Consider the following 21,930-nt stretch of genomic DNA (forward strand, 5'->3'; position numbering starts at 1 on the left):
TCCTGAGTGATATTTTTTTTTTGTATCATGCTTGTATCATCAAGTTGTAAGTGAAGCATCAGCCTTTTATCACATTATAAAACTGATAAAATGTTAATAATTAACATATACAGCAGATAACAGCTAAACGTCTGTCTCTGCATTGCTTGGTGACAGTCAGCAGTATATTGCAGGTTATTCCACTGAAAACAAGTGACTGTAGCTGTAATACCAAAACCAGGAAGTGAAAGATGGTAAAAGGCTCCACACACTTGATGAGATTCACTCACACACACATAAACAAAGCAAGATTGTGTACTTGCCGTTTATGATCCCAGTGTAAAATCTTCTGATGGCTGCTTCCACCAGAATAAAGTTCAAATCAGGCTCAAATCATCAACCTGGCTTCAAATGGCCTCCATCGTCACGAGAACTCATTCTGATAGAGCACTGTTGGCTTGTGGACAAATGGGACATTCGCATCTTAACTGTGCCGCTGACAACTCTGCAGCAACTGTGTGATGCTGCCATGTTATGGACCAAAATCTCTGGGGAATGTTTCTTGTACCTTGTTGAATCTATGCAGGCAGTTCTCGCTAAAGTGGCTGATGAGTGTATTTTCTGATGGGATGGAGTGTTAAGGAACACCAGTGGCATTTGCAGACAAAATGACAAATCAGATTTTGAAATCTATTTGCTAGTAAATTCCTAATACTGCACCTTCTGCCAGTCAGTTAGCAGGAACAAAGGCTTAATCATGGCTGTGTTTAAATGATCCTAACCTATCATTAGTTTAATGAGTTCCAGAAGACTGAGAGGCTAAGAAGCCAAGACACTGTCCTTTTGTCTCTTCTCTTTGGCCCAGCCCATTATTTAAAAAAGGCTGCACAAGCACAGCATCACCAGTTCTGACCAAAGAAGCAGCTACTATGAAGAAGCTTGTAATTTCATTTTGTATTTTAGCTCTCAGAACAACCTTGTGATTGCCTCAAAGGAGCAATGGAGAATGCTGAGGATGACATAGCCGTTATTGGGATTGGATGCAATTTCCCCGGAGGTAGGACTTCATTTCTCAGCATTTTTTTTTTTCCTCCAGTTGTCTAAATTTTGAGAGAAATTATACTCAGGTTGTTGTGATTCTTTTTTATTTCAGGTGAGGGGGTGGACAGCTTTTGGAGAGTTCTGTTGGAGGGAAAGAACTGTGTGGTGGAGATTCCAGCTGAGAGGTTTGACACCACTTTTTGGTATGATGCAGAAAATGATAAACCTGGGAAGATGCAGACGACCAAAGCAGCTCTAATAGAAGGGTGAGCTTCATAACATTTTAGGCAGGACACTTCATAACCACTGTTAAGAAATGATAAATTGATTTTTAATTTGTTATTAAATTGTTAACAAAAAATTAAATGATAATGACGTATTTGCTAATTATTATTATTATCGTATATATGATATTGCTTTAAGTGTCAGCAGTTTATCTATTTATTAGCAATTAATTGTTACACATTAACGATGCAACACATTAAATTAACGGATTTACAAGCTTTTCTAATTACTAATAATTTGTAAACTTTGATGATATTGTTTGTGTATAAACACTCAACCACATATGTAATGAACTTATTTTATATTCTAGGTTTAATGAGTTTGATTACAAGTTTTTTGGTATTACTGAAGTGGAGGCTGACTTCATGGACCCTCAGCAGAAACTTCTTCTGCAGTGTACATACAGGGCGTTAGAAGACGCAGGAATAGCCATGGAACGCATCAGTGGAAGCAGAACTGGTGTCTACATAGGTGCTCCCACATTTGTCTGTTACATTTAAAATGCTAAGCCTGATTTAAAAATACAGTAATAGTAAGCATATTTTGATTGTGATTGTGCTGCAGGGCTTATGAACAGGGATTACGAGATGCTCAGAAATAATAGTCCTGACACAATAACCCACTACAACGGCACTGGGACAGCCATGAGCATTGCAGCTAACAGAATTTCCTTCACCTTCAATCTGACTGGCCCATCTTTTGCCATCGACAGCGCCTGCTCCTCATCTTTGGTGGCTCTTCATGTAGCCTGCCAGGCTATAAAACAAGGTAGTATCTTGTATTTGGCTGTAAGAAAGTCAACTATTGGATGATATATGCAAAAATGTATTATTAAATGACTTTTCTTTCAACCAGGAGACTGTGAAATGGCACTATGTGGAGGAGTCAATTGCATAATTGAGCCGAGAGTATTTATTGCTCTCAGCAAGGCAAAGATGATTTCACCTGAAGGAACGAGCAAACCCTTCTCGACCCATGCAGATGGCTATGGCAGAGGAGAAGGCTGTGGTGTAGTACTTCTCAAACCTTTGAAACATGTAAGCTGATGATTTGTTTTCTAAACTTTTCATGTCAAATAGTTGTATGTAATACAGATACATTCTTCTAATGATGTGACTTTCTGTGTAAAGGCCATAAAAGACTGCAACAAAATATGGGGTATTATCAGCAAAACGGCAGTCAATCAAGATGGGCGCTCCGTCACTCCAATCACCAAACCATCCATGGTTCAACAAGAAGAGCTGCTGAGAAGAATCTACTCCAAGTCTGACATCGTCAATGTCCAGTACATAGAGGCACATGGGACGGGAACCCTAGCTGGAGACCCAACAGAGGCTGGAAGCATCTCGAATGTCATAGCTAAATCCATGCGTCCTGCTGCAGAGACATTGCTGATTGGTTCTCTGAAGGGCAACATTGGACACACGGAATCTGCGGCTGGAGTGGCTGGACTCATTAAGGTACTCCTGATGATGAAGTATGGCACTATTGTTCCCTCAGTTTTCTACTCTGAAGATAGTGCAAGTATAGATGCAAAAGCCCTGAATCTGAGCATTCCAACTAAATCTGTGAGGTGGGAGACAAATGGGTCACCGGGAAGGGTAGCTGGGGTCAACAGCTTTGGGTTTGGAGGTACAAATGCACATGTGATTGTAAAACAGTATAAAAATACCACAATTCCCGCCCAGACATCAAAAAGCTGTCCAAAGGTCTTTGTCATATCTGCAGCATCTGAGAAATCATTAATCCTGTCCATCACTGACACCTGTGAGAGGCTTTCCAGGAACCAATCAGCTGACTTGCAGGCACTCTCATACACATCAGCATGCAGAAGAAGTCATTACAAACACAAATATAGGAAGGCCTTCTTAACATCTTCTCTCTCAAATTTAGAACAGCAGCTAACATCTGCAGTGAAAACAAAGGTCAAGTCAGTAAGGTCTAACATCCAGGTGGTCTTTGTGTTTTGTGGAAATGGGGTTGCATACAAGGGGATGTGCAAGCAGCTAATGAGTCACTTTCCTGTTTTCAGAGATAAAGTTAGAGAAGTTGAGAATCTGTTCCAGAGTCACAGCTCTATCAGCATGAGTAAATGGCTTGATGAGTATGATACCAGTGATTTCGATGAGCCAAATGTTGTCCAGCCTCTTCTATTTGCGATTCAGATCAGCATTACCGCTCTCCTGAAGCACTGGGGTATCAAACCTGATGCCATGCTTGGCCACTCGGTTGGAGAGGTTGCTGCCGCTCACTGCTCAGGCCTCTTGTCTCTGAATGATGCTGTCAAAGTGTTGTATCACCGCAGTACTCTCCAGGGCAAAGTCAAAGGAGGGAAAATGCTTGTGGTTGGCAATGTGGATGTAGAAAAAGTGTTAGAAATTCTTCCTGTCTTTTCTGGGAAAATTAGTGTAGCTGCTTTCAACAGCCCTCGATCCTGCACTCTGTCAGGAGACGCTGAAGCTGTGGACATCCTCCATGAGAAGCTGAAGAGCCTGTTTAAAGGTGACAATCTCTTCTTCCATGTCTTAGATGTTCCAGCAGCCTACCACAGCCATATGATGGATCCAGTACTAGATGACATTAAGAGAAGCATAGATGTTTTAGAAACCAACCCCATGGAGTGCAAACTTTTTTCAACAGTGACTGGAGACAAGTGTTCAAATGGCGATTTCAGCTCTGGCACATACTGGGTCAAGAACATCAGAGAGCCTGTTTTATTTGAACAAACACTACGTGCTGCCACCAAAGACAAACCAACCAGAGGAAATGTGGTCTTTGTAGAGATTGGACCTCGCAGGGCTCTCCAGAGAAACATATGTGAGACTCTGGGCAATGGTACCTTAGTTCTTTCCACTGCAAACCCTGAGAAGGATTATGACACAATCCTCTTCACAGTGGCAAAGCTGTTTGAACTTGGCATTAATGTTGACTGGCAGCAGCTTTACAGGGGTTGCGAGACATTCCCCACAGCGATTCCAGTCTATCAGTTTGACAACACAAAGAAAGAATTAAATTTTGAAGCACTGCGAAAAGGTGACAAATCATCTTCCTTTACTCCCCATACGCTCATATCCCAAATAAAGAGGGATAACAAAGAGTTTGTGAGTAACCTCTCTTCGGAGACTGTGCCATATCTTTGGGAACATAAAAACAACAGCACTTCAATTGTGCCTGGTGCATTTTACGTTGAACTAGCTTTTGCCTCGGTGATGGCAAGCCTGAAGCCAAGAAAAACGATTTCCCAGCTCTGCCTCAGTGTTAGATTTGAGACTGTGTTTGCACTCAGCTCACACTGTCAACAGCTGAAAGTGACAGTAGAACATGGAGAGAAGGAGGGATCATTTAAAATGCAGTCCTCTGTTGCAACACATGCCTCTGGAGCATACAGGTGTACAGATAGCAAGCCGTTGTTAGAAGAATCAAACGTTTGTCCTCGAATGATATTCGAAAGGTGCCAGTTGGTTTGGACAAGAAAGGAGATTTATTCAGTTCTTTCTCAGGCAGGATTTGAGTATGGCCCTCTCTTCAAACAACTTGATAATCTGCATTTTGGTGATGAATTCAAGGAAGCTGCGATGGTAATTCAAGTCCCTGGCAAACTTCTGAATCATCTTCATGATTATTTTATTCATCCTGTGCTACTTGACTGTTTTCTGCAAATGACTGCTGTGGTAGCAATGGGGCAGCTAACAGTCAAGCAGGGATTCCCTTCAGGGATTACAAGTATAGCCATATCAGGACCACTGCAGGAGGAAATGGTCATGTACTTGCGAGCAACTCAAGAGACTCCAGACTTTCTTGAAGTGTGTGGTTGCTTTTCCACAAGAGAGGGAAATGTATTAGTGGAACTTAAGGGGGTCAGGATTTCATTCTTGGGCCGCACCTCAAATGTTTCCCAGTCGCTGTTCTTCCAAAATGAAGCAACTGCAGTTAGTGCTGAAGGACACTTGCAAAATGACAAAATCAGAGCAGTTGTTTTTGAAGATAACTTCTGCATTGCCAAAAGACTCAGGCCATATTTGCACCCAGAGTCAATCATTGTGGAGAGCAAAGAGCAATGGAAGGGAGACCAAGTTCGAAATCTATTGTTCCACTCTCTCACCAGCAGCGTGGCGCTGGAAAAAGTTCTCTTCCTCTGGGGTGCAGATAACCTCACTCATCTGTCACCTGAGAAGATGCTGGATTGCTTGGTGGCTTGCTGTGAGATATTTCGCCACATTGTTCTGGCTGTGAAAGAGATTAAACGCTCACGCTCTGTCCATGTCATTACTTACAGATCATCAGAAATGACCGTGGACCATGTTAGTCCTGGTTTTGTGCTTTCTGGTGTGGTCAGGGGTTGTGCAGCAGAGATGGCAGATCTTTATTTTCAGCTGATTGACCTTGCTTCTGTGACCAGTGAAAACTTTCAAACACTCGCTCAGGTAATAAACACCTGCAAACACCAAGAGGTCAGGATCAGTAAAGGGGAAGCATCAGCAACAAGAATAGCAAGAACCCCATTTAGGGATAAAGCTTTGTTTGAGGGTGATGCACACTCAGTGAATCCAAGAGACTTTGTTCTACATTCTACTGATCCATACAGTATGGCTCATTTGTCTGCCACCCACCGTGACACTAATGGAAAATGTTTCCAAGAGATCCAAGAGAAGTCAGTTGAAATCCAGCTAACCAACATTTGCATGCATTCATCAAATTACTTCCCTGTGACCACTTCTCATCTGATCTTTGGCAAGACAATGTACTGGAGCAAGCATCCATCAAAGAATCACAAACTTCTGGCTCTAGATTTCAGCGGCATCGTCACTGCTGTTGGGAAAGGTGTCACGAATTTGAGACCTGGAGACCACATTGCGTCATGTTATCCAGTTGTTGCCACTGCAAAGATTGTAATTCCTGAAGCAGTGTGCTACGGCACGAAGACGCTTCCGTTTCTAAAAGAGACTCCATGTGTGTCGTACTTCATATTGGCGTGGGAGGTTCTGCAGAGAATTCTGTCTGAAGTGAAAAAACGGCACAGAAAGCTGACTATTGTCTCCTCAAACTCAGCCTCTGCTCTGACGAAGGTTCTGGCTCTCACAGCGTCCAGGTCCGGCTGGAATGTTTCCTCTCAGCCACATTTCAAAGGAGAATCGCCACATTTTGATGAGTGTCATGCATTCGTTCTCCTGCCACCATTTGTTGACTCTTGGCTGGGGGTGCATGACAGTGGTGGCTTTGAGAAACACATCATTTTTGTGTTTAGCAGTCACATGTCACCCTCAGTCTCTGCAAGAATGTTTACATTGAAGAGTGAACACATTCATGTGCATAAACTCGATGTAGCTTATGTTCTCCAGAAAGCCAATCTACAAGCACGAAACAGAGATATCTGCAACTGGTTAACATCGTTAGGCTTTGATACAGGATCTCTACCTCTAAGAAGGGAGGTATATCTGTTATCAGGCACAAAAAAGCCCCAGTCTACTACAATTTCTGAGTCCTATTTCACAACAAACACAGTGCAGCAAGTGGTTTTAACCCATGGAGAATCTCATAGCCTTGGATCTGAAATCCCTTTGCTTGCAACACCTGGACAAATCTTTAAACAAAGCTGTGTTTATATCGTAACTGGAGGGCTGTCTGGGTTGGGACTTGAGACAGTTAAGTTCCTTGCCTACAATGGTGGAGGTTGTATTGCAACACTGTCAAGAAGCAAACCTTCTGATACAACGCAGCTCAACATGGATCTGCTCCAGAAAAGATACGGGGTTGCTATCATAAACATCCAATGTGATGTTTCTGTGATGATGCAGGTAGTCAATGCAATCTCAAAAATTGGGGAAACATTCCCTTCTTGCCCCATCAAAGGAGTGTTTCACAGTGCTGCAGTGTTGCATGATGCACTCCTTGAATCACTTGATGAGTCTCTCTTCAGAAAGGTGCTGCAGCCCAAAGTCGGTGGTGCTTTGAATCTTCACTATGCAACACTTCACAACAAACTGGACTTCTTTGTGTGCTACTCTTCCATCTCATCAATCATCGGCAGTGCCTCACAATGTAACTATGCAGCAGCCAATTCTTTCCTCGACATGTTCTGCCATTATCGGAGAAACCTCGGGCTGGCTGCACAGTCCATCAACTGGGGTCCTTTGAACCTTGGTCTGCTGCTGCACAAAGACCATTTACAAAAGTTCCTGGAGGCAAAGGGGATGATGATAATGGATGTTTGTGAGGTTCACGAGGCACTTAAACAGAGTCTTTTGATGAACAGACCGCAACAAGTAATATGCAAATTGAACTTTAAAAATCTCAGTCTCCATGTTCTTTCACAAAATGCATCTCTCAGAGAACGTCTGTCAGCTTGTGTGGAAATGGAGCTCAAAGATGAAATACATAACAAACCCAAAGTTCACTATTTGACTTCCGCAAATGAATGTGTGAAGAATATTGTGAGTGAAATAGCCAATGTAAGTGCAGATGAACTGGATCATGAGTCCAATTTGTGTGCTTTGGGGATTGACTCGATGTTAGCAATGACTTTGCAGAACAAGATTTTTCAGGAGACAGGAGTAAATGTTCCTTTGGTTATAATATTGGACCCCAACAGTACACTTGCCACTTTGGTAACGCTTGTGTTGAACAGTGGATAATTGAAAGACATTTTATTGCAACCGATGCCATTTTACCTGAATAGTTACTATTTAAGCTTGCGAAATAGACCCCAGTCTCAAAGATAGAAGAGCGAATGGAGCTAACCAGCTAAAATATTTATTTACACCCTCTTCTAGACAAGCAAACCCCATATTTTATTTTACTTTTCCACATTTATCATCCATCCATCCATCCATCCATCCATCCATCCATCCATCCATCCATCCATTCTCTTCCACTTATCCTTTTCAGGGTTGTAAATATAAAAATTAAATTAAATGATGCTAAAGTCCTTTAAGTTGTCTTCCAGGGAAGTAAAATTTTCCGTACAATGTTAAAATTCTCCTAATGATGCTAATTTGTTATTTAAGGTTTTAGTACAGTGCATGCTCGCTCCATAACACCTGCTTTTTTTTTTTTTTTGTCCACACATGCATAGCTTTTAGGTAACTGAAAACTGAGCTTTGGAAAACCTTTTCCACAAGGAAAACAAAGATTTTTTTTCTTGCAACTTCAAAGATGTGCACCTTTATTTCCTTTTTTGATGCCAGACATTGCTGTGTTATTGTTTGCAGGCTTCTGATTCACTAACATTTCCATACGGGTCAGCTGATGCTTTGGCATACTACTGACAGTGTCTGACAATGATTTGTGTCTTCATGTGGACAGAGAGAAATTTCAAAACAAAAATGGAGAAGTCCTCATTTTAAAAAATACCCATGTACATATGGATATAGCTTAAAAAGCAGCTAGCTGTGGTTGTTGATGGTGACCAATGTCAGATAGTTGCTGCTAAAAAAAGTGCTGCTTCTTATTTGTTTGAAATCAAACTATTGAATGCTGTAAATTGTTGCATGATGTTATCTATGCTTACAGAAAGGTATTTGACTACAGTTAAAAATCAGGAAAAAATAAACAATTACATCTGTTTCCTCAATTCCTTTTATTAAAAAATGGACCCTATGAGTGTTACAGTCACATTCTCTCTGTACTCTCTCTCTGTACAAGATGTGCTCTGAGAAGACAGCTTTATTTGTTGTTGTACAGTAAAAGCTTGATGTTGTTTGTGCCTGTTTATCATAGTATTCTAATGCTGCTGTACCCCTTTTCATGGGCCATTGTCGTGATATTTAAAGCTGACATAGCACTGCTTATGAAATAGTCACACATGTAATTCCTATATATACATAACTAAATTAAAAATCTAAATTAACCTACATGTCTTGACCTTTAAAACCAAAAGTACTCAAGTATAAAACATAGATGATTTGGGGCAGTAAAAGCTTTACATATTGGAATGACTGTGCCAGTTAGAAGTGGTTTATGTAGTATGCTAGTTACCTGAATGTTTTTTGTAAATAAACACATTAACCTTACTAAATTTGCCCTTTTCTGTGTCACAAAACCAAAAAAAAAAAAAGAAGAAGAAAAAAGATAATAAAGGCTTGATACATGAGCTTTGGGAAACCTTTTAGAGGTGGACAAAGAGGAAAAGAAAGATTTATTTTCTTAAATACATCTTTGGTAAATCTGACCCCTCAAGCAACTCCTCTGGCACTCCGAGTCATTTGGCTCGTCACTGTCGTGATGCTGTAAAAAATCTGGGTGTCATTTTAGATAGCAGTTTTAAAATGGAGAAGCAAGTAAGTGCTGTTACTAAAATCAGTTTTTACCAACTTAGAGTCATTGCCAAGGTAAAACCTTATCTCCCACAGAAGGACCTGGAAAAAGTTATTCATGCTTTTATTATTTCCCGCCTGGACTACTGTAATTCTCTGTATTTTGGCATAGATCAATCATCTGTGCGCCGCCTGCAGGTAGTCCAGAATGCGGCAGCTCGTCTTTTAACTGGTATAAAAAAGCATGAACACATTACCCCGGTCCTGTCATCCCTTCACTGGCTCCCTGTCCATTTAAGAATCAATTTTAAGATTTTATTGCTTACTTTTAAAGCCTTAAATGGACTGGCACCTTTGTATCTGTCTGAGCTGCTTCACAGTCACACCCTTGTTAGAGCTTTGAGGTCATCTAACCAGCTGCTCTTACAGAGGCCTAAAACCAGACTAAAACAGAGAGGTGATCGAGCTTTTGCAGCAGCAGCACCAAAGCTATGGAATGATCTACCTCTCCATATACGCACAGCTCAGACAATACACACATTTAAATCTTTATTAAAAACACATTTCTTTTCCTTGGCATTTGGCTGCAGTGCTACCTCCTTTTAGATGATTGTTTTATGGTATTTTTATGGTCTTTGTTTTAAATGTTTTTATTTTATTTTATTTTATTTATTTATTTATTTTTCTTTATATTATTTTTTTTTTATGTATTATTATATTTTTTATTTAGTATAGTCCTTGGGGTTATAGATCTTGTACAGCACTTTGGTCAACGTCGTTGTTTTAAATGTGCTTTATAAATAAACTTGACTTGACTTGACTTGACTTAAATCTTCAGAGATGTGTATCTTTATGTCCATTTTTGATGTCAGATTTTATTTAATTTTTTTACAACTTATGAATGTTTTTGGGAGCAGTATCCTCCAGGAGGACAATGACCTTATCCATATGATATGATATGATAAACTTGTGGTCAGAAACCAAAAAGCTCAGTAATCATACATGCTGTAATTTTAACATTTATGGGACATGCTCAAATACCATATCACATGCTTTTTTTTCTATCACAGTCATGAATTTGACAGTTAGAATGAATCAGCTAACAGTGACAAGAACTCAGCAGTAAAGGGTTCATATAAATCAAGCAGTAGTAGATGGACAGAACCCAGTGACAGACATGACAAGACCAATATACCAATAAAACATTTATTTAAACAACAACAACAACAAAAAAAATACTAATGAAGGCACTTACGTTACATAATTTAGTAGTAAAAGCATTGATCAAGAGTTATGTGTACAGTGGCAATGCTGTATTATATCAATGAGTAAATCTGTGATACAAAATATCTTTTGAAAACTTCCAAAAAGTGAGTCAAATACATGGTGTTTGGTTACAAAAAGTGTACTGCAAAAATCAACCAAAATCCAAAAATATGTAGAAAAAAGAATGCAAAGTATACTATAAACAAGTTACAATAACATAAGAAGTTTGTTTTATAACAGTGTGCATCTCCTCATTTGTTCTGAGTGTAAAGTATATATCGTGTTCTGATGGCCAATTCTGTTTATGCTACAATAATATCTGCATTGGAGTTTTTCACAATCTAGTAGAAACATAACCTCTCTCTTCAACTGCAAGAGACTCTTGGTTTTCACTGACACTTTCATCTTCAGCCCCTTCATCGAGTAGAGCTACCACTGTTGCAACAGTCGCATTGGGATCCAACAATTTCACCAGAGGCACATTCACACCTCTCCCCTGAAAGATCAGATTCTGCAGAGTCATAGCCTGCATGGAGTCAATGCCTAAGGACGAAAGAGGTAAATCATCTTTCAGCTCACGCTGGTCCATGCCAATGGTCTCACTAAGTAGAGAGACCACATATACTTTTGGTGAGACAGAGACGACTTCTTTATTTTGAAAATCAGTCTCTTTAGATTTTTGAAAGGCTGTTTCGACTACTGCTGACAGACGCATGGTCAAGGCTTTATTTTGCGAGAGGACGTTGTACCTGATGTTTCTGAAGTGAAACCTGCAAACAGCTTGCTGGGGTCGGTTGAGCACGAGGCATTGCTCCAAGCTTTGATAAATCTCAGCCACATCTAAAACCATCATTCCCTTTGCCTCCAGAAAACGCTGGAAATGTTCTTTGTTTAAGAGCAGACCGAGGTTCAGCGCTCCCCAGTTGATAGACTGCCCAGGCAGGCCGAGTTTGTGCCTGTATTGACAGAACAGATCGAGAAATGTGTTGGCCGCAGCATAGTTTGTTTGTGATGCGTTTCCCAGGAAAGCAGAGATGGAGGAATAACACACAAAGTAATCTAACGGACAGTGCTTTGTTGCATGGTGCAAATTCATAACACCGTTTACTTTTGGTCTGAAAACCTTCTCATATAGCGATCTATTGAGGGCCTCAATCAGCCCATCATGCAAAACTACTGCACTGTGAAACACACCTCTGATTGGACAACCAGGGAACTTCTGGCCAATGGCATTGATGACCTTGTGCACATTCGTAGAAACAGATATATCACACTCCATGCTGGTGATGCTGTTTCCACACTGTTTCTCCACATTGTGGATTTCTTGCTGCACTTCTGGTGTGGGCTTGCTTCTGGAGAGAATGACAATGTGTTCACCACCTCGTTGTGAGATGAACTTAACAGTTTCAAAGCCCAGACCAGAAAGACCCCCTGCCACTACGTACACGGCCCTCTTTTGAAAGAGTTGTTTTTTTGTTGGGATCAGTGGAATCTCAGACAGTGTACTGCTAACATCTAAAGCCACAACAGCCAATTTCTTCAGGTTGAAATATGATTTTGGTTTTTCTGAATCAATGCTTTTGCGTTCAGATTTTGCACCCTGAAAGGTAAAACTTTCAATAGCCAATTTCCCACTCAAGTTCAAAGACTTCAGCCAGTGATAAATATATGGCCTGTGTGTTCTCAGGAATCCCTTTTGCAAAATGTCTGGCATCTGAATTGTCTGTATGTGAACATCTTCCTTTGCACTTTGGGACAGTTCCTCTGCAAAAATACCCTGTTTCTGAGATTCACATACAATTACAACATGTCGGACACCTGGAAAGTTGCAAATTTTAGCAGTCAGGGATTCATCAAATGGAGGCAGGATGACAACTGCACCCAACTGATTGGCATGTACAAAAGTCCCATTGCACTGTGTGTCAACATTAGTATTCCAGCCTGATTTGCAGGAGCTAAGTGCCAAGATTTTCACTAAAGCAGAATCAGGCACAGAGCATATGATCCTTAAACTATGCTTGGCTCCAAGTAAGGCTCGATGCAGGATTTCCCATGCTAGCACAAAGTAGGAAACACAGGGTGTTTTTTTGAGGAACGAGAACCTTTTGGTGTTGTAGCACACATCCTGCGGCACCCTGATCTTACTTGCCGCCACCACGGGATAACAGCATGCAATGTGGTCTCCCACTTTAAATTTCCTTACATGTTTTCCAACTGCTGTGATGGTACCACTGAAGTCAAGAGCAAGCAGCTTGTGTTTCTGAGAAGAGTGCTTGTTCCAATACAGTGTTTTGCCAAAGTTTAGATTTGAAGAGCTGACTGGGAAATAGTCTGAAGAATGAACACACAGCTTACTGGGATGAATTTCAATGAATGTGTCACCGATTGGCTCAGCCTCCTCGTCAAAGCGAATAGCACTCAGTTGAGTGATTTCATGAGCATCAGCTGTCTGAAAAATGCAAGTTTCAGACATTGTATAAGTGTAAGTGTGCAATGCATTGTCAGTGATTTCTTTTGGGGTCCGCACAATGGAAGGTTTTAAAACCAGTCCATCTTTTACCACCAGTTCTGGGTGCTTGCTACATGGGTATGATCTAAGGACATCAGACAGAGCTGCAATGTCCTTAGCAGAGATACTGCTTATGTCAATCAGCTGAAAAGAAAGCTCTGGTATCTCTGCAGCGAATGATCGGGTCATGCCAACAAGAGCAAAATCTGGACTTATGTGGTCTACTGTGATGTCAGATGAACGGTAAGTTACTGCTCTAATCGAGTTTGGGAAGTGAATTCGCTTTAGCTCAACAACTATCTGGCGGAAAATCTCACAGCAGTCAGCCAGATTCTCCAGGATGTCATCGGCTGACAGTAATGTGAGGTCTTCTTTGCCCCACAAAAACAAGACCTCATCAAATTTTCTCCCAATATTTCTGATTTTAAGATTTGCCAAGAGAGAAGGAAAACCACTGCCCAAGATATCCTTCGCATGTGTGAAGGAAATGTAAGTAGATGCTGAGTCCAAATGTTTCCGTAGACCATCAGCGATCCCCAGAGGATCACAGAATACCAAAGCTTTTGGAGGAGGAGTAGGAATGCAGTTATTTGGAATAACATTAAAGGAATTGTGGTAGAAGTATTCATCTACCACATGAGACTGACTGCCAATGTACTTGATTGTTACGTTCTTGACCTCAACCAACACTCTGCCTTCCTTGTCTGCAAAGCAACCACAAACCTCAAAGTGATCAGTGCCCACATCAGTTGCCCTCAGGTAGATAATCATCTCATTTTGCAAGGGTTCAAACACTGTAAGACTCCCTATTTTGGCAGGAAATCCTGGCCTGCCAGCGAAAATGTGCTCTACTGTAACTGGGAGAAGCTGCATCAGATAATCCAACAAAACAGGATGAATGCAGTAGTCATGCAAATGAGACCGCAATTCTTCTGGAACTGAGACATCTGCAAAAGCCTCCTTCAGATCACCTCCATAGTGCACATCCCTCTTATTTTGGAAGATGTCACCATACTGAAAACCACCTTGAGAGAGATACCCATAAAACTCCTGAAAGCTCACTGCAGATGTGCACCGTTTGAATATGGAGCTTAGTGAAATGCGTTGCTCCTCAATCAGCCTCTCCTTCTTTGAAACGACAGTGCCTGATGCAAAAACTGCAGATGAGGAGAGAACGGTGAATCTAGTTTCCTGCTCTTCTTGTTCTAGTTGCACTTTCATTTCAGGTGGATTCTGCGTTAAAACAAATGGACTGTGAAAATTAACACTGAGCTGCAATGAACTGAGAGGTACTTTTGGTTTAGCACTGGCCATGTATGCAGCTAAACCCAACTCAGCATAGAAAGCACCAGGAATAATGGGTATGTCACCATGCTTGTGCTCTTTCAAGTAGGAAGAAGAGTCAGACTTCAGATCACAAGTGAAGGTATTGCTTTCACTTCCTGTCTGACACAGAATGGGATGATTGCTTGCTGTGTTATTCTGTGCTGCCCCAATGATCACATCTTTGTCTGAGCAGTCAAACTGGTATTTTGGGAACGGCAGAGGCACTGTCTCATAGCCGTTATAGAAGGTGTTCCAATCTACCTGAACGCCAAGTTCAAACAGTTTAGAAACAACAGATATGACTGATTCATGATCTTTATCTGGCTGCACGGAGGCAAGGACAATCGTGTCATTTCCCAGAGATTCCATAATGTTTCTCTGCAGCGCCCTTCTTGGACCTATCTCAACAAAGACTGTGTTCTTATTCCCTCTAGATGCTGACTTTACTGCCTGCTCAAAAGCAACTGGCTCACGAATGTTTCTAGCCCAGTATTCACCTGTGCAGAAATTTCCCTCCTGGACTTCTTTGCCTGTCACTGTTGAGAACAACTCTGTGTCAAGATCATTCACCTGTAAGAAGCCAATTTTTCCCACAATGTCTGGTAGAATTGGGTCCATCGTGTGGCTGTGATAAGCAGCGGGGACATCCAGCACACGAAGAAACAGATTCTGACTATTGGCAGAGTTGCTTAGCTCCTTATGGAGGCGCTCAATTGCATGTGCATCACCTGAAAGGGTGCAGGACTGTGGGCTGTTGAATGCAGCAAAGCAAACTTTACCAGAGTAAGGAGGGAGCAGTGAAGCTGCCTCTGATACAGCCAGGTTGCTGATCACAAGCATTTTCCCCCCAGTGACTTTTCTTTGGAGAATGCTGCGGAAATATATGACTTTTACTGCGTCCTCCAGAGACAAGAGGCCAGAACAGTGAGCGGCTGCCACTTCACCAACAGAGTGTCCAAGAATTGCATCAGGTTTGACTCCCCAGTGCCTGAGAAGGGTTGTGATCCCAACCTGGATAGCAAAGAGGAGAGGTTGGACAACATCTGGGTTTTGGAAGTCACTGCTTTCAAAGTCGCTCTCAAGTGTATCCAGGATGTCCAGATCACTCCAATTTTGGAACAGTTCTCTGATCTCTTTGATCTTTTCTCTGAATATCAGCTCATTTTTTAGTAGCTGCTTGCACATACCGTGGTAGGTGAGACCATTTCCACAGAAGACAAACACTAACCTTGGATTTGAGTAGGAAGCACTGACATTTTTGTCAGCAGTTGCAATAAGCTTCTCTTTTAGATCGACTACAGAAGATACTGTGATGGCCTTTCTGTATTTATGTTTTTGGTGGGTTCTTCTGCAAGCTGATGTATAGAGGAAGGAATCGAGATCAAATTTGTTTTCTGCCTCTAGTTGATTAATGGTATCTTCCATCATCATGGTAAGTGATTTTGAAGAATTTGCAGACATGACAAAATACTTGACTTGCTTCTTATCACACTTTTGCTTAGCATATGACTGAATGTGCTGTTTGACAATAGCATGTGCATTTGTTCCCCCAAAGCCAAAGTTGTTCACTCCTGCAACTCTTGCACCAGAGCATTCCCATATTTCTGTTTCCTTAGGAATTTTAATGTTCAGTGCTGCGGCATCTACACTGGAAGTATTATCAGTGTAGAAAACTGAAGGAACTATGGTCTCATGCTTCATCATTAGGAGAACCTTAATGAGTCCAGCTACTCCAGCTGCAGATTCTGTGTGTCCAATGTTGCTCTTCACAGAACCAATCCAGAGTGTCTTTGAACCAGGAGGTCTGGATTTGGCAATGACGTTTGAAATGCTTCTTGCCTCTGTTGGGTCTCCAGCTGGGGTTCCAGTCCCATGCGCCTCTATGTACTGGACATTTGCAAGGTCAGACTCTGAATAGATTCTGCGGAGAAGCTCCTCTTGTTGCATCATGGATGGTTTGGTGATTGGAGTGACGGAGTGGCCATCTTGGTTTACAGCAGTTTTGCTGATTATTCCCCAGATATGATCATGGTCTTGAAGAGCCTGTTAAGCAACAAAAAGATGAAAATGAAGCATTAATAAAAGTGTATGCCATTAAAGAACAAGTCACCCTTAAATCAAATTGACATATCTTAACTTTGGCTTGTAGTGGTTATTATCCAACTACAGTTTATTTCTCCCTCTGTGTTCCATCTTCTTGCATCAATCCTCGTAGCCATATGGATCAATTATACTTAGAACTGAACCATATGGCAATATAACTGTGCAACTCACGCCTGAACAACCTGGATGAATAAATACCACTACAGAACAGAGGGAAGTGCAACACCATCATTAATCTGCATATTCTGACCGTTTTCAGTGGCTTTAGGAGAACTACTCCACATCCCTCCCCTCTGCCATATCCATCTGCTCTGTTGGAAAAAGGTTTGCTGGTTCCATCAGGCGAGATCATCTTGGCTTTGCTGAGTGCAACAAATACTCTTGGCTCAAAGATGCAGCTGACCCCCCCACAAACAGCCATTTCACAATCGCCTGATAAGATAAAACACATAATCCTGGCACATAAATAAACTACAACACTGCAGAAGTACTTTCCACCAGTTACTCAATTGATGCTTAATTTGAAGTTTCCTGTGCTATACAGACCATGCTTAATGGATTGACAGGCAAGATGAAGAGCCACAAGGGATGAAGAACAGGCACAGTCCAAGGACAGCGAGGGTCCAGTGAAGTTGAAGACATAGGAGACTCTGTTTGCTGCAATACTCATGGCAAGCCCCGTGCCGGTCCAGTGGTTGATCACACTTGGGTGCACATGTGCAGCATTTGTTTCATAATCTCTGTTCATTATTCCTATACAGAAACATAAACTATACAGGTAACGTAATTATAACTTGAAATTAATGATTTGAATGGATTTAAATTTTGATGGCAATTCTTGGATCAACCACTCCTCATTGCAACAACAACAAAAAAAACCCTCAAAAGAAAAAAATTGCAAACAAGCTTTTAGTGTCTTACCAAAAAACACTCCTGTTCTGGTCCCACTGGCTTTTTCCATAGGAATTCCAGCATTTTCTAAAGCCCTGTAGACACACTGAAGGAGCTGTTTTTGCTGAGGATCCATTTGTTCCACTTCACTGTCACTGATGCCAAAAAACCTGTTGTCAAATTCATTAAACCTGAAAACATTCAAAAATAAAAAAGGTCAGATTCAGGCAACGGGCTGAAGTATAGCTGAAAGTCTTCCTCCTTGGGTTACTGCTCATATAAGCATTGTGTTTACAGCGTGATGCATGTGAAGAGTCTAAAGCTATAAAGCTGTTTCTGTTGTCCAAAACTATAATCTGCATTTTACAAACTCTTTTGATTTGTCCATAATTTTAGGACTATACCCCACCAAAAAAGAGGAAAATGAAGCAATTAAAATGTAGATTTGCAGCTTGAGTTCAAGGAAAAACATTGCACAGATAAAACAGACTAAAGAAGGAAACCTACAGTCATAGTTAAAAGAAAGTGCACCCTCTTTCAGTTCTAAGGTTTTACATATCTGGACATAATAAATATAATTTGGTCCTTACCAGGTCACAGAAATAGGCAAAAATAAGATGAACTACAACACATGACATATTACATCATGTTGTCCTTTAAAAAACTAAGTACGTCCTTGTTGCTTCCATAGAAATTAAGCAGGTAGCAGGTGCTGCTAATCAAATGCACTCAATTAACTGATCAACAGCAAGTACGAGCACCTCTGTTAAAAAAGAGGTTTTGGCAGTTTGCTGATCTGGAGTGTTTAACACAATGCCAAGGAGGAAAGACATCAGCAATAACTATCAAACAATTTGAATTCCATCATTCTAGAGTGAGAAAGAACATTCAAGAAAGCTGCTCATCTTCCTATGAGTGGATTTCCAGCAAATTCACTCCAAGGTCAGACTGTGCAATGTTTAGACAAACAGCACCTCGACAGCATGGTGGTGGAGTGGTGTTGATTTGGGTTTGTTTTACAGCCACAGGGTCTGAGCACCTAGCAGTCACAGAGGCCATCATGAGCTCCTCTGTATACCAAAGTATTCTAGAGTCAAATGGGAGGCCATCTGTCTGACAGCGAAAGCTTTGCCCAAATTGGGTCATGCAACAGGACAATGATCCCAAGCACAGCAAGAAAATCTCCAACAGTGGCAGAAAAAGAAAAGAAAGAAAAATGTTGCAATGGCCCAGTCAAAGTCCAGACCTCAACCCAACTAAAATGCTGTGGGCAGGACCTCCAGACAACTGTGCATAGATCAACCCTCAATAAAGTGCAGTTGTACTTTGAACATTGTAAAGAACAATGGACCAAAATTCATCCACAAGGATGCGAAAGACTGATAAACAAAAACAGAAAAAAACTTCAAGTTATTGCTGCAAAAACTGGCTCTACATTGTGGGGTGTACTTAACTGTTCCCACACTTCTTCTGTTATGACACAGTGTAATGTAGTGTTGTTTATCTGAGGTTGTATTTATCTGAATTAAAGACCTGCTAGGGACCACATTATTCTTTTATCCTGACACATAAAACCTATTACACATATCTGTAAAAAACATAAGGAGATCTAAATAGGATAATGCAGAAGGACCATACCTGTCAATGAGAGCGGCCTTGGCTGTCCGGGTTTTACCCGGCTTGTTGTCATCGGGATCATACCAGCTGGTTAAGTCAAATCTCTCTCTGGGAATCGACACAGAACAGTTTTTCCCATTCACCAGAACTTTCCAGAAATTGTCAAGCCCCTCGCCTTTTGTGGAAAAAAAAAAAAAAACATAATACTTTATAGCTCAGAAGCACTTATTTTTATAAAATTAAAAGATCAATATGATAATATAACACGTAGAGTGGACTTTTTTTTTGTGAAGAATTAGAGATTAATTTTTCTGATCCTGATGGTTGTTAGAGATTTGTAAGTCTGTTTCTGAAAGTGATCTAAAAAGTAGAATTTTATGCAACTATTTTTGCACTCTTTTTAATATACAATATATAATAAATCCGGGAAATGACACAATTTTTGCCTCTTCACACCACCATTACATCTCTTTAACATCTTTTCTATGTTGTGAATTTGACATCCTAGGTGATATTGTTCTCCAGTTATGACCAGTGTTCAAGTTTTTGTGGAACAGATGCAACTGACACGCCAAGGCTGTGACAATAGTTTGACTTTTTCTTTGAAACAGCCGAGCTAAAATGGCTGCAATTCCAGAAAAGTTAATCCAATGTTTTTGTTGAACAAAAAAAAAAAACCCTTCATTTTCAAAATAATTCAGGACCTGGCTGTCCATTATGTGAGGTAGAAAAATCTGTGAAAGGTAAATTGGTTAGTAAAATATTATTAAACACACAAAACAGAAACTTCCAAAAATGTTTCTTACCCCCTGGAAAGTTGCATCCAATTCCCACCACTGCAATGCTGTCTTCAGTTTCTTCCATTTTAACACATTACTGGAGAAAAACAAAACAAAACAAAACAAAATGTAAATCTTTAGTGCATGAACATGGCATCGCCATCACACCAGAGCAGAAAAAAGTGGAGTTAGATATTAAGTAAAACAGTGTAATGAGTCCAGTTAAGTCATGCATCAGTGCATCCTTACATCCATCCAGTTTGCAGTTTCCCTCAGTGATGGTATCACTGCTGGACTTGCTGTTCTTATAGGCAGCTTCTTTTCTGTATTAAACATTAATGATTAATAGTATACGTGGCCATGGAGATGAAGGACTTCAGTGCACACGTTTATGGTGCCTTGCAAATGATTAGACCAACTTGAATGAGGAAATCAACAGAAAGTAGGAGTCAAATGTGAAGAACTCTATCTCCCAGCTAAAACTTGGCCCAAACAATGATCCCAGTCACGACTAAAATGCTGTGGGCAGGACCTCCAGAGAATCAATTCCTGCAAATCGCAATAAACTGAAAGTGTACTTTGAACCTTGAAAAAAAAACAAACAAAAAAAACACATATATTGTTGTTTATCTGAGGTTGTATTTATCTAAATTCAAGACCTGCTAGTGACCAGATTATTCTTATCATGTCCTGATATGTAAAACTTTAGAACTGAAAGAAGGTACACTTTCTTCTTATCCTGACTGGATCCTTCAGTGCTGTCCACAGGTTTCAGATTCAAGGCAGCCACTGCCTGCAAAAAAGTCTCAACCAAGTTATGAAAAATATTTGAATTATGATTATTTTGGATTTGTCCTTTTTGCCCAGTTACATTTAAAAACACTCATCAGCTAATGTCATAATATTATTATTCAATCCCTTCAATTAAAAAGAAATCTTTTAGGATTCAACTGTAAATATGTCTTTCCATACTGCTTGCCAAGTGTTTTGTTTTAGTGCCTTAGTAATCATGTGCTGTGTTCATGATTAACATATGAGACACAGGGATTTGCTAATGTTCAACAAGTCATTCAATGAACTCACAGAAAAGGTCAGCGAACTTAGTGAGTTCACTGAACAACTTGTTACCCTACAGTAAATCCCCTGCAGTTAGAGAAAATGCAGAGAATGCAGCCACATTTCCATCCATATACCAGATGTGATCAAACAATTACAGCAGTGGACCAACAGAAAACTTCTTTTCAGATCATCTTCTTAGACTTGTCCTGATGGATTACCGCATAAGTCAGATTTCATTATCATTCCCTGGAAGTCCTGTTTTGACCACTTATGTTTCAGGAATTGGTTTTCCTGGGTGAAAACGTCTCGGTGGTATTCTACTCTAACATACAGAGGAATCTGAGAGAGAGCATCCACCAGGAACGGTCTGAACTGGGTGCATTCTGCAAGTTTTTCAGAAAGGCCAACACCACCTGGATCAAATGCCAGACTTGCCTCCTTGGAGCTTTGTCCATTTCCCCAAAACTTCCAAAAGTGCAAGAACAAGAGGACATAAAGGCACTTCTTCAGAGTGATCTAAGCATTTTAGACACGCTAATGTGCGCAACACTTTCTGATATTTTTTTTGGTTGTTTTTATTATGCCCACTACCAGAACTCTTTGATGCTCATCATCCTTTAGTACCACGATGCACACTTTAGAGACACACAATGCCAGCTGACCAGCTGGCACCTGTGTTTACAGTGATATTCAACCTCTCACTGAAACTGTGTGTGATTCCCACCTGCTTTAAAAAGTCCATCATAGTCCCTGTCCCAAAGAAACCACACCCCAGCAGCCCCAATGACTTCAGGCCCATAGCACTCACCTCTGTGGTGATGAA

The 21,930-nt window shown here is 40.7% G+C and overlaps 2 protein-coding genes across 2 annotated transcripts; one reads left to right on the forward strand and one right to left on the reverse strand.

The window, feature by feature from the left end:
- The first annotated feature begins 978 nt into the window (after positions 1-978).
- pks1 (polyketide synthase 1) lies at positions 979-7,937 on the forward strand. The gene is made up of 6 exons (XM_030757166.1): positions 979-1,036; positions 1,133-1,286; positions 1,616-1,776; positions 1,870-2,073; positions 2,161-2,342; positions 2,436-7,937. Exons 1-6 carry the CDS (start codon positions 979-981, stop codon positions 7,935-7,937), a joined length of 6,261 nt encoding a protein of 2,086 aa, XP_030613026.1.
- Positions 7,938-10,973: 3,036 nt separating this feature from the next.
- LOC115799716 (highly reducing polyketide synthase sorA-like) lies at positions 10,974-20,133 on the reverse strand. Its single transcript, XM_030756987.1, has 6 exons — positions 20,076-20,133; positions 19,291-19,444; positions 17,683-17,843; positions 17,308-17,514; positions 17,012-17,193; positions 10,974-16,701 (listed from the first exon to the last, which is right to left on the reverse strand). Exons 1-6 carry the CDS (start codon positions 20,131-20,133, stop codon positions 11,158-11,160), a joined length of 6,306 nt encoding a protein of 2,101 aa, XP_030612847.1. The 3' UTR covers positions 10,974-11,157.
- Positions 20,134-21,930: the final 1,797 nt, after the last annotated feature.

This window comes from Archocentrus centrarchus, chromosome 20 (assembly GCF_007364275.1).
Source record: "Archocentrus centrarchus isolate MPI-CPG fArcCen1 chromosome 20, fArcCen1, whole genome shotgun sequence".
NCBI classification, from domain to species: domain Eukaryota; kingdom Metazoa; phylum Chordata; class Actinopteri; order Cichliformes; family Cichlidae; genus Archocentrus; species Archocentrus centrarchus.